The sequence below is a fragment of the Phyllostomus discolor genome, chromosome 7 (assembly GCF_004126475.2).
Source record: "Phyllostomus discolor isolate MPI-MPIP mPhyDis1 chromosome 7, mPhyDis1.pri.v3, whole genome shotgun sequence".
Classification (NCBI taxonomy): domain Eukaryota; kingdom Metazoa; phylum Chordata; class Mammalia; order Chiroptera; family Phyllostomidae; genus Phyllostomus; species Phyllostomus discolor.
Genome location: NC_040909.2, coordinates 14942963 through 14956031, shown reverse-complemented (window position 1 = coordinate 14956031; position 13069 = coordinate 14942963). Strand labels below are relative to the sequence as shown.

The 13069-nt window shown below is 37.1% G+C and overlaps 1 protein-coding gene across 1 annotated transcript in view; it reads right to left on the bottom strand.

Annotated features, from left to right (window-relative positions):
- Positions 1 to 2128: 2128 nt before the first annotated feature.
- Positions 2129 to 13069, bottom strand: part of DYNC1LI1 (dynein cytoplasmic 1 light intermediate chain 1) — a 34452-nt gene continuing 23511 nt past the window's right edge. The window contains exons 6-13 of the mRNA XM_028518176.2: positions 10724 to 10817; positions 7861 to 7996; positions 7262 to 7373; positions 5636 to 5695; positions 5491 to 5535; positions 4697 to 4817; positions 3583 to 3738; positions 2129 to 3076 (exon numbers count right to left, since the gene is read on the bottom strand). Coding sequence (XP_028373977.1) covers positions 2964 to 3076; positions 3583 to 3738; positions 4697 to 4817; positions 5491 to 5535; positions 5636 to 5695; positions 7262 to 7373; positions 7861 to 7996; positions 10724 to 10817 — 837 coding nt within the window. The 3' untranslated portion in view covers positions 2129 to 2963. The remainder of the gene's footprint in view (positions 3077 to 3582; positions 3739 to 4696; positions 4818 to 5490; positions 5536 to 5635; positions 5696 to 7261; positions 7374 to 7860; positions 7997 to 10723; positions 10818 to 13069) is intronic.

Sequence of the window (13069 nt, the reverse complement as noted above, 5' to 3'; positions counted from 1 at the left end):
CATACTCAAATGTCATTAAAGATGAAAAATCTTGAAAGAGGCCAGAGTGGAGGGAAACACCTGTGGGGAAACAAAGATAAAGTTTATGTCTGATTTCTCCTCAGAAGCCAGGCAAGCAAGGACTCGAGTCAGAAAGGGGAGTGCGCACGGGGTTACTTGGGTTGGCCCTATTGGGTCACACGGATCTGATAGAAGGGAGGCAGCGGAGTCAGAGTGAGAAGCAACACGATGGAAGCAAATGGCGGAAGATACGATGCTGCTGGCTTTGAGGATGGAAAGGGGGCCACGAACCAAGGAGTGCAGGCAGCCTCCAGAAGCTGGGCAGAAAAGGAAAAGATGTTCCCTGGAGCCTCCAGAAGAAACCAGTCTTGCTGACATCTTAACTTTAGCCCAGTTAGACTGATTTTGTACTTCTGTCCTGAATGTGCATTGTCTTAAGCCACAGAATTTTAGTAATTTGATGCAGAAGCAGCAATAGGATGCTAATATACTGGACACGGGGTGGTGAACACACAATGCAATATACAGATGATTTGTTGCAGAATTCTATACCTGGAGCCTATGTGATTTTACTAACCAATGTCACCTCAATAAATTCAATAAAAAGTAAATGAAATAACAAAACTACTACATACCCATCAATAACAGAATGGATAGAGTATATTTTGCACAATGGAACGTAATGGTGCGATGAGAATGGGCAGTTATTGCTACATGCAACAAAATGCAAGAACCACAGAAGTCATATTGAAAGAAGCCTGGCACAAAAAAAAGAATATAAACTCTAAGGTTCCATTCATATAAAGATTAAAAATAAAACTTATCTACAGCTTTGGAAGTTATTAAGACAGTGCTTAGTTGGTGCGTGAAAGTTCTGACCAGGAGGCACGTGAAAAACACGGGGGTGCCGGTACTGTCGTCTCTCTGGATCTCGATGCTTGGTTGTATGTGGTCGCTGTGTGGTACTGCAGCCAGTTTCAAACCTGCAACTGGTACACTTACTTCTCTGGAGCGTACACTTCAATAAAAAGTGCTTAAAAAAAGTTTAAAAACAAATTTCCTTGCAAAAATAGGTTTTAGGCTTAAACATGGTAAACACAAGGTTTGAGATTAGTTAAAACCGAATCCCATATAAAATGAACTATTACAGTTATTTCGGGTAACAACTCAATTAATTTCAAGAATTTTCTAATACATCTCCAAGGTCACACAGGAAAAAATGAATTGGTGTAAACATGCATGCACAGCAGATACAGCAAAGTATGGCGTGATGAACAGGCTACAATTTTCTCCTTCGTTACTTTCACCAAGTCCTAGTTTAGAAAAATTGGGTCTTTACAATATGATTGTAGGACCCTTTCTGGAAGAAGAGTTTATCAATGGCATTTTTCATCTCATATTCATCAAACAAAATGGTTTTGCAAATTTTTCCATGTCAGTGAACACTGTCAGTTTTTTCCACGTTGAAACAAATTATTACCCTCATATATTTTTAGCATTTATATTCAACTATTAGGAGCCAAATACTATGAGAAAACTATACATTTTAAGGTTCTAAGTATTATGTGAGACAATAGATGTATTTATTGTCTTCAAACATTTTGCTTAAAAAATCTTTGGAATATGCATTTTAAAGTAGTAACAAAGACCAATTTAAAGTGTGTAACCACATCTTCCAATGATCTGAAATGACTCAAGTGATAGGTGTATCTGTTTTTTAGCTGAATGATGAAATTGTTCTGATGCAGATTCTAACTAGCACTGAAAACTAGGTATTGGAAAGGTGGAACTACTAATAGATATTCCTACCTGTGAGAGAGTAGCTATGTGTCAGTGCATTTGCCAAGCTTTTAAAAATAGCTTCTGCCCATTAAATGATAAAAGGCTGTATTTCTATCTACTAGGAGGCTTCTGCAGATCTAGACATGTGGGGAAGATGTGCTGATCAAGGTAAACTCCCAATTTAAGGAAACTTACAGCATAGTGAATCTTATGTACTCGATCTCTTAGTAAGAAGAAAGATTAGAATGCTTAATACTACTATTAAGTCAAACATTTCAAAATACTAACAAATCTTACTCATTATTCGATAAATACAAATTTAAATATAAGAGAATGCAACACATTATTTGAACCTGAATGCAGAGAATAAATACTTTATTAACTGATTACAGTTGAAAGTCACAAACAAAAAGGGGTATATTAAGGCAGAGCCATATACATATATATATGACATACATATATATGACATATATATATAGACAAATCCAAAGACTGTTACCGCTTTACATTTTAATAACCTCTGCATTTTTCTTTTACATATTTAGGCAGTGTGCTTTCTTTTCTTCTCAAAGAAGCAAATCTTCGCCAATATTTCAAAATCATATTTTGGTAACTTACAGGATCATGAATTTAAACTAACTAGTGTATCAAATGCTATGTGATCCTTTTCTCAGCATATTCCATGTGTGGTGGTATATTTATGTCCGGGTGAAAAAATCTGATAACCATCTTCTCTTTTCCAGTAAAACATAATTTTAAAAAATGATTTTAATAGTCTCAACTAAAATAGCTTGGACTCCAAGTCTGTCAAATGCCCAAAGCATATTATTTTCTGCCCTTCCCTAAACCCTTCTAATATGTTGTAAATAGCCTTTAGAATATGATCACATGGCTTTATTTTAGATCTATAAATTTTGAGTTTTTCAAAATCCAAAATTACTTCCTTATGCAAAATGACAATGCAAACAGCAATCCTACATAATGAAGAGCAATTTTTCTTCTGTATAGCTCCCTTTTATAAAAAATGGGCAACCACCAAAAAAAAAAAAAAAAAAAAAAAAAAGACAAATTTAGTCCATCTGAAAAAGCACTCCAGCTCCCTAATTCCACTCTTGAAGGAAAAGGCAGAGGCAAGTTTACATTATCCCAGAAAACTGAAGAAATGGCTTTATTTGGTATCTTCAAGAAGCTTCTCCTTCCGTAGGCGATGTCGGTGTTGTAGGAGAAACCGTAACTGGTTTCCGTGTAATTCTGTCCAGTTCCGCGTGAACATCTGACAGGACAGGCTTCTGGCCTACAATGAAGGAAAAGAAGGAAGATTTAGGTATAGGTCAAAGTATTTTTTATACCAGTGTCTCTTCATCAAAAAATTGCCAATGGTTTCATCAACTCTAGCTAGCACACTAATATAAAAAAAATACAGACGGAGCCACTTTAAAATGGCATTGGAACTGCCATCCTGGAGGATGCCTCCAATCTTTGGAATGTTCAAACAGGGCAAAACAACCTCGGACAGAGCCTAAAGCAGCACTGTATCCCAAACAACTGTTTGCAAAGACAAGCAGATCAGTGTTCCCTAGGACTGGCAGCTCCTGGGGAGGGAAAGAGTAACTGCTAATAGGTTGGAGTTTTCTTTTTGGGGAGATGAAAATATTCTAAAATTAAATATGGTAATGGTTTATATAACTCTAAGTATATGAACACTACTGAACTGTACACTTTAAATAAGTGGACTCCATGGTACGTAAATCATATTTCAATAAAGCCGTGTTTTAAAAAAAAAGCTCCAGGTAACTGTACCTGACTTTTTGGCGGATGGCGGTAAACCACTGCTTCCACCTCCAGCCCCAGCTCCCGGGCTGCCCCCGCCGACACCCGGGCCTCCTGGAGAGCCGGTCTTTTTACTCAGCAAACTATTGAAGAAATTTGCCAGCACACCTTCACTTGTAGCTCCAGCTGTTGAACAAAAACCAAAAACTTTCTATCAGAACATTAGACTGTTCTATAAATCATCATTTTAGTCATCACACCCAGAAGAATAGTAGACTTAAAATGTAAGTGCTGTACGTTCCAAATTCAAGAGCTGTATGTAAAGATCTAAGAGCTAAAAATTCAAGAGCTGTATGTTTGATCTTTAAAGGCTGGGTAACTTCTCTAATCTACTCAGACACAAAACAAAATATAGGCAACCTTTAAAAGTGTAAGATAATTATTTAAAAATCAGAATGTTATTTTTAAAAAAATGTTTTTTAAAAATATTCTGTGTATTTATTTTTAGAGAGGGAAGGGAGGGAGATAGAGAGAGAGAGAGAGAAACATCAATGTACGGTTGCTGGGGGTTATGGCCTGCAACCCAGGCATGTACCCTGGCTGGGAATCGAACCTGCGACACTTTGGTTTGCAGCCCATGCTCAATCCACTGAGCTACACCAGCCAGGGCCAGAATGTTATTTTTAAAAAGGCAAAGGTGTTTTAAACAAACAGATGCTGGATGCTAATATATCTCTGCTTTGAAAGGAGTTCGTGAAAAACATGTGCCTCAAGTATTACGAAGTTACCTATCCCCCTTTATGATTACACAACATGTCATTTTTTTCTTTTTTTATGTGTCATTTTTTCTTTGTTAATTGCATGTAACCTATTATTACAAAAATACGAATTTCTTCAATGACCTACCACAGGAGAATCACTAAATAAACCCAAAGCTTTCATGAAGTTTACACCCTAGAAGTGACATATTAAGACGATACTATAAAATGGTTCTCAGGCTGATTAACTATGAGATTATAACCACAGAGACAACAACTAGAGGCTACTGCGCAAAAATGGAAATAGCTATGGTACAAGGGGAGTCTCAGGAGAGTTCTTTCTATTGTAAAATGCGCTCCTTTCTCTGAGAGGGAGAGAAACGCACCTTTCATGTTCGGATCAATCTTTTTAGACCCGGCAGGGATGGGTGACACACTGGCGACATTGGATGACACTGATCTGTTCGGTGTTCGAGGGGAGCCTCCTGGGACTCTCGGTGAGGAGTCCTGTGTGAGACCAGGAAAGCCATAATTATAAAAACTGAAAACTCCCAACTTCACACGTTACTGTTTATTATAAAAGGAAATTACTTGGCAACCATACCCCATCAGCTCTACTGGGGCATGTACACTGCAAACCACTGACGGAAATGCTTAGCAGTCATGTCCTCGTTGTTAGAAAACAACAGACCCATTGCACATTGGAACATTAACTCTCCCTTCAATGGAAGAACATGACTGCGTTGAACAGTGAGGTGCGGTGAAGAGCAGGAGCTGGAGAGCCAGACCTGGGTCCCCACGTGCACCCCCACCCACCAGCCGTGCAACTGCAGGGAAGCCTTCGCGTCCTTCAAGCCTTCCACCTCCCCAACTGCAAGATGGGGCCAACAGGAGTTTCTGCCTCCCAGGGCTCTTGTGAGCATTTATAAAATAATGTATGTAAGTGGTCTGGCACAGTAACTGATGCACGACAAACACTGCAAAATAGATCTTTACAACTTAAGTCATCTTAAAAGGAGTCAAGTTTATCTTTTAACAATCTCACAAATTCCAGAAGAATTCTTAATTCAAGTTTACATGAAAGTGTACCCATATGAGACACATATATGATTAAGAAATAAAGAACTAAAGCCATATGCACTGCATTTTAATTATTTTTGTCAAAATTGGTAATACTGACCACAGGCCTTCCAGCTGCAGTTGGTGGTTGCTTTGCTAAAAGGGTCTGAAAAACACCAAAGAATCCAAGGTCAGATATTCATAACGTGTACTGCTGTAGTTTTAAAGAAATTATATACAATAACAGCTCTGATGTAATTTCATACCTGTAGCTTCATAAGAAACACTTGGTCGTCTTCGGCCATAATTTCCTTCTCATGCACAAACTGAAATGAGCAACGAGCAATGCATTAATGAGCAAGTCTAGAAACAGTAGAAGTGGGGCATTTGCAACTCATTTTTCCTAAGTATTCAGTAGATAGGAGAGCCCTTACGTTTTTATTTCAGGGAAACCAGGAGCAAGTTCCCAGTCTATTTTCCACCCAGTAGCCAGAGTGATCCTTTTAAAAGGTTAGGTCAAATTACATCACTCCCCTGCTGCAACTCCCCTTCCAAGCACTTTCCATCCCTCTCAGGATGAAACCCAAAGTCCTGACTGCCACCTGCCTGCTCCTGACTGAGTGAGGCCCCACCAGAGCTGAATTCTAGCTTTCATCTCCTACCGCTCTGCCCCCACCCCACCCCGCTCTGCCCCCACCCCACCCCGGCTCTTTTTCAGCCTCTCTGCCCACCCCCCCACATTCCTGCCTCAGGGCACATGCACTTCCTGTCCCCTCTACCTTCGCAGTCTCCCCTCTTCCCGCAGACATCCCCTACCCATTCCAACAACAGCGCCCCGCTGCTGTCCTCGGTCTTCTCCCTGCCCTCTCTGCTTCACCTCCCTAGCACTTCTGACCACTTGGGAGATGGCCCACGTGTTGACTACAGTTGTATCACACCCCTCCAGTTAGCACCTGGCACCTAAACAATTGCTCAGTAAGGACAACTAAAAACAAATTTGTGGAAAAAGAGAGACTGGGGAAAACCATTGCTTTTTTGATGTGTGCGTTTCTTTTAATATACATCCACACCCAATACCATACCAACTGATTTTTCATTTGACATTGCTTTCCATATTTCTGATTACCCAGAAACAGAAGACATATTCAATATGAATGGATTCTTAAGTGCAACTCTTATTATATGTTAAATCAAAATTTCTTTTTCTTGAAACATGTCCAAATTAAAGGCCAGTGAGACATACTATATGCAAACACTCATTTTTATACACCTTTCCAGAAACATCTATAAAACCTAACTATGGAACACCATGTATGTACTGCTTAACAAGCAATGAAGATACATGAAGAAAAAGTACCTTCTGGAACCGGATTTAACAGGCATAAGAGTGACCTGGAACAGTCAAGACTAAGTCCAAATAAAAGAAACTGGCAGCGCCTGGATAGCCTGGGAAACTGATGGACTGTGGAGAAGACCCAGGATCTGCCTCAACAGACAGATGCTGCTAACACGACTGTAGCCAGGTTTCCTTGGCTTTGGGCTGAGCTCTAGGTTAGAAAGGTCACGGCTTCTACCTGTTCAAATTGTTTGAGATCCACACACTCCCTTACACTGGCCTATGATTTCCTTTAGAATAGGGCCTCTGAACTAATATTTTCTAATATAAATATGCCAAAGACTAAGTCACAACGCAGTAACTAAATAGCTGATTTATATTTTGATAAAAAAAAGATCTTTATTTTGAGTGCTATATTAGCAACACTCAAATTATACTTGGAAATGCCTCTGATAGGAAAAAACACCTCTATCTTTCTACCTTACAATCTTAAAATTATAGACTTCCCCCTCAGTTTAAAAGCCTAAATATTAAAACTATATCCTAAAATTGTTACCTTTCGAACTGGTGGTTTAGTTATAATGTCTTCAAAGTTATCTTCTGCTTTTAATGTTTGAAAATTTTCATGTAATATTCCTATTTTCTTATCATTATCCCACCCTGCTGGACTGGAAAGAAAGACACACGAGAAATTTTCAAGCATTTACATAGTCATTCTTTTATTCAAACCAGGATTCCATTAAAGGGAACACGTTTATACAAATAAATTTGCCCAATTATGGAAAAAAACTAATCAACTTTTTTTATAGTGTTCAAGTTATGGTTTACTAATTTCTACTTAAAATAATTATCAAAAAAATAATTATCAATCTTCCTGATTTTAAAAAAGCCATTATAGCTTTTTTGGGGTGTGGTGGTGGTAATGATTACCACCTCCCAATTTTATTCAGATAACTTTTTCAAAGCATGTGTCATTACACACTGGGGGCTTTATGTTATCACAACCAGTTAAAGAGTAAGTAGATACACTGGTATGTACACACAACAGACAGCTATAATAACAAGGCCTTTCGAAAGAAGCTCAGGCAACAGTAAATCTAAAAGGCAAGGCAGGTTATAAATAAAACAGTCTAATATATTTAAGTGTATACTTACATAAATACTGCATCTTTTTCCACAACAACAGCAGGATTCTTATATGGAAATCCATACAGCTTCTGAACGATGTATTTATATACTAAATCTATATTTTTGTTTTCTTTTACGGAAGTGTAAATAAGTGCTGCACCATCTGAATAACACTGTTAAAGAAGTTTCCGAACAAATTCCACAAACAAGTACCATTCAGTTCTTATTCTCAGCCTGACACAGCTACATGATTAGTTTCAAAAGTCATTTCTAAAGGTATATCAACTGTAATAAAAAATATCAAAAGTATAAAACACATACAGGTTAAAATGCAAATAAAAGATTTTATAATAAGCTATAGGTAATAAAATAAAACCAAAAGCTTCATAAGCCAAGAAAGAAAAAGCAGATTTAGTAAAACTGACACCACTACTACCTATATTTAAAGCACACGAGGGGGCAATTTGTTTTTAAGTTTCCCCAACTTCAGGGAGGGGCATTATTTACCAGCAACTGTTCTGTGTGCCTTTTCTTTTTTTTTTTCTTTTAAAGATTTTATTTATTTATTTTTAGAGAGGGAAGGGAGGGGGAGAGAGAGAGAGAGAGAGACATCAATGTGCGGTTGCTGGGGGTTCTGGCCTGCAACCCAGGAATGTACCCTGGCTGGGAATCGAACCTGGGACACTTTGGTTCCCAGCCTGCGCTCAATCCACTGAGCTACGCCAGCCAGGGCCTGTGTGCCTTTTCAATAAAACTGGTTTGCACTGGTATCTCTTAATGGTTTTTACTAGTTCCAGGAAAGAGAACTTCGGGGGCAAAGCTCGGGAGGCTCGCAAAAGAGAGATGAACCAATAGAAATTAACAGGAGGCTTTCAGAAATGATCCAAGATGGACTTCATGACCAAAACTCAAGATAAGACAACCTCACATGATGCTATACTGACTGAAGCAGACCCTAACTTTTATCCAAACAACATGAGAGATCAAAAGAGGCCTGTGGAGAAGGGTCAAGGTGACTACCGATAGATGACATGGTCTGAGTGGCCAGCAGAGACTTTCCGACCATTGGTGAGGACCACTGCCCAGCACTAGCCGTGGTGTCCCGAGAGGTGGTAACCTGGGCCAGAAGGAAATGCTGGGAATGGTCTGATCCCCTGATCTGGAATAGTCATATTTTCTAGGGCATGAACCTAAAAGCGCTACTGCTAAATACTACTTATCATAAAACTTGGTAGAAACAACTAGCATAATTTCAAGTAAAAGCTTAATTGTGTAAATTTTGCACTAATGATCTTTCTTGTGAGAACCAATTTATGGTAACTGGAAAGATTTCTACAGCTGAAAACTTTATGTAGCAATTAAAAAATAAAGATGATTTTGAACTGTTGCCCTTGCTGTGGTGCGTGTGCACGTGCACACACATACACACACACACCATCTTGAAGTGACTTGTCACATTCTGACAACTAGCTGTACTAAAGGTCTGTAATTATTTCAGCGGGCAGTCTCCTTCCTCATTATGTTTCTACATGGACATTTCAAGTACTGCATTAACTCTATGTTAAAAAAGACTTCTCAAATTTGGTAACCTTCAAAGATAAAAAAAAAAGGCTATACAAAACAACTTCAATTACTTCCACTCTTTGTTTTCTTCTAGAAGACTCTTAGGTAGACAATGCCCTTTAATTCAACCTAACTCACCCATTGTGTGGCATGAGAAGAGAAAGGGCCGTGGAAAGGACGAAGCTCTGAAGGAAAAAGGAAAGGAAAACCACCAGTGTCAAGTGATCTTACTCATTATACAGCCACACTTTCTACTAAGTGGTCCTTCAAATAAATGTCCACTAATGAAAATGAAAAACTATAGATACTACAGGCATGTGTATGTTACTTACTCTTCTTACCTACTCCTAATATCATTTCTTCACTTTTCAGACCCAAAAGCTTTGACTGGAGAATAAAACTGCAAATCATCTAATCCATGTTCTCTCTCCAGCGCATGTAACCATGGTAAAGCTTTCACTCCTAGTCCTTACTTACTTTATCCTTCTTTTAGTTTTCTACGTTATTCATTGGCTCATCGAACCCTTGCAACCTAGGCTGGACAAGAGTCCTTATGATAGCTTTTCTAACCTTGTGATCATTAAAATCACGCCAGAAAACTTTTCAAAAGTATAGATTCTCTAGCTGGCCTTGGATTGTTCCAACTCAGTTAAGTCCTAAATGGGCACAGACAGATTTTGAAACCATCGCATTAGCCTGTGGAGATAATACACTGCACTAAACACGTTGGAAATGAGAACACACAATCCTAAATGCTGATCTTGCCCCATTGCCCACCCAATAAATGAACTCCACTCTTGGGATGGGGGTCTGGTTTCATTTATTCAGACTCTAAAACAGAGTGTCAATAGTGTACTCACCAGCTACAAGATTATTAATTATTCTCGGAATATTAATTATTCTATTTATGACTCAGAGTTGGGCCTTTTAAAAAGATAATACATACTGGCGTGACAACAATTTCATCTCAGCATTTTAGGGTATAAACATTGGTGATATGAACACCACTTTTTGATCAGAATGTTTACAATGCCAACTCTTTAGAATTTTGCACATAAGACTAAAAATTTTTTGCATCAAGCAAAATATTTTAAACACAGCAAATCAAATTTATATACTTCAATACTTGCTTTTATATCTTCAAATACCCAGATACAAATGATTTGAGAACTAACATAAAATTTCCAACCAGAAGTAGAAGGAACAAAGCTTATGGGATTTCTAAAGTCCATCAATTTAATTCCTTTCCTCAAAACACAAAACAAAACAAACAAACAAACAAGAACAGGTAAGGTACACTGCACCAATCACTGTATTAAAAGGATACACTGTAAACAAAACTTCCGGATGTGTGACTGAATAAAATCAAAATGTTCATCTTTGTAGTCATGTTCTTTCTCCAATACACTAATGGCATCACACTGTTAAAATAATTTTTAAAAATACAATATTAGCTTTAAATAATCAAAATTAAATATAATGATTTAAACAGATCAATTTTGGGCAAATGATCAGCAGGATCAAGAATATCAATTACTCCTGTCTAGAAACATTCAGCTGGAATCTAAAGACTGCTGAATAATTTTATTTTTTTAAAAAGTTTTGAATTCTAAGTTATATTGAATGTGATACCAACACTAAAGAGGAAGTTTTAATACAGAAAGGAATGAAGAATAACAGGACAAACTTTTAATACTGGTAACTCAGCTACTCATGTCCTAGAACAAAACTTTTAAGATCTAAAATCTATTCTAGTTCTACAAAACACTCTTGTGTATCCAATAGTCTGCAAGTCTCACTATTTCTTCTTTTTTCCTCTGTTTATCTGACAACTCTGTTGACCTTCATTTCTTTTCCGGTGCTTTTTCCCTCTCACTACAATTTCACCAATAGCAAAATAAAAATAAAAATAAAAAAGGTGGGGAAATACAGGCTATTTTTTAAAATGTCACCGGTATAATTAATGAAACAAACCTGAACTCTACTTGCTACAGAAAAAATGCACGTTCAAACATCACGATGTCTAAATAACTTCAACAAAACCTTTCTTAATCGAAGGTATAAAACCTAAAAATAAACACTTAATAATATTCATTATACCTAATATTAATGTGGTGTCAAATTTCATATGTAATTTTTATTATGCACATATACATCCTAGAACAGAGTCTCCTTGTACCAAAATGATGTAGCACGTTTGTCCACTCATAGAACATGTCCATTTATTTTAAATAAATTATCAAAGATACTTATTATACTGTTGACTTAGTATTTTTCCTTTGAAAATTTGTGAGGCAAGTTGTAGTGTGAAACAGGAAAATACCTGCCAACAAACAGCTCTTTGCCGAACAAAACAAAAACAAAACACAGAAAATGTGACAGTTTAAAAACAGTTTTAAAGAAAAGATGTAAGTAACAACGAATTAAACCAGAATCATCATTTGAAAAGCAGATAACAGACTTGACTTAAATGCTACCCTTCCCTAATTGTTATTGATAAATTTTACAGTGTTTAAAGTATAATTAAGCTAGATTTAAGTTTTTTATCATTTTATCCTAAAGATGAATAAATTCCATACCCTTTAATTATATGTACAAACTGTATATTACAGAAAGTACTAATGATTTTAGATCTCAAAAGGATTTATATGTTCTGTCATTTCTTACCTATTCCATGACTTAAACAATAAAGACATACCACTCAGCCCTGACTGGTGTAGCTCAGTGGATTAAGGCATTGTACTGCACACTGAAAGTTCGCCAGGCCTATTCCGGGTCAGGACACATGCCCGGGTTGCAGGTCAGGTCTCGGGTTGGCGGGGAGCATGCCAACCAAATTTTCTCTTGCACATCAATGTTTCTCTCCCTCTCTTTGTCCCTCCCTTCCCCTCTCTCTAAAAACAAATAAATCTTCTAAAAATATACATATAAATAATTTATGTTTCAAGTTTATCTTCTTCCCATTTGGTCCTAAGTAGTATGTCTTTAAAAAAAAGATTTTATTTATTTATTGTTAGAGAGAGGGGGAAGGAGGGACAAAGAGAGGCAGGGAAACATCAATGTGCGAGAGAAACATCTGCCTCTTGCACGCGGGCTGCACCCCAGGCACGTGCCCAGGAATGAAACTCGGGACCCCCTGCTTTGCAGGATGATGCCCAACCAACTGAGCCATGCAGGTCAGGGCAAAGCATAAATTATTTTTAAAGGAAATTTGATTTGATTGCAAAGAGTATACAGTGACAGACTAAATGAACAGAATTTTAATTTTAGTAATCTTATCAGAACCTCTTTAATAAATAAACAGCCCCAGATAACCACATATCAACTTTACATAATGAGTGCTTAAAAGTCTTTTATTTTAGGTGTTGAAAGTAGGTGTGTAAAAGTCTATTCTATTTTAAATACATAATTGTTTGATATTAGCATACCAAAATCTAATATGAAAAAATTATAAAAATTAATAATTAAATTATCTTGCCTGTAATTATTTCTACTAAGCTGACTGTATAATGAAGTCTAATTGGAATCTGGAAAATGATATTCAATCACAAACAGAATATCTGAAATAACATTTCTTTCAAAAAAACTATGATTAAGATCACAAAACCAACACGTGAATATCATTCAATATTTTAAACTATTGTTGCTATTTGTTAAGCAAAATTATCCAGGA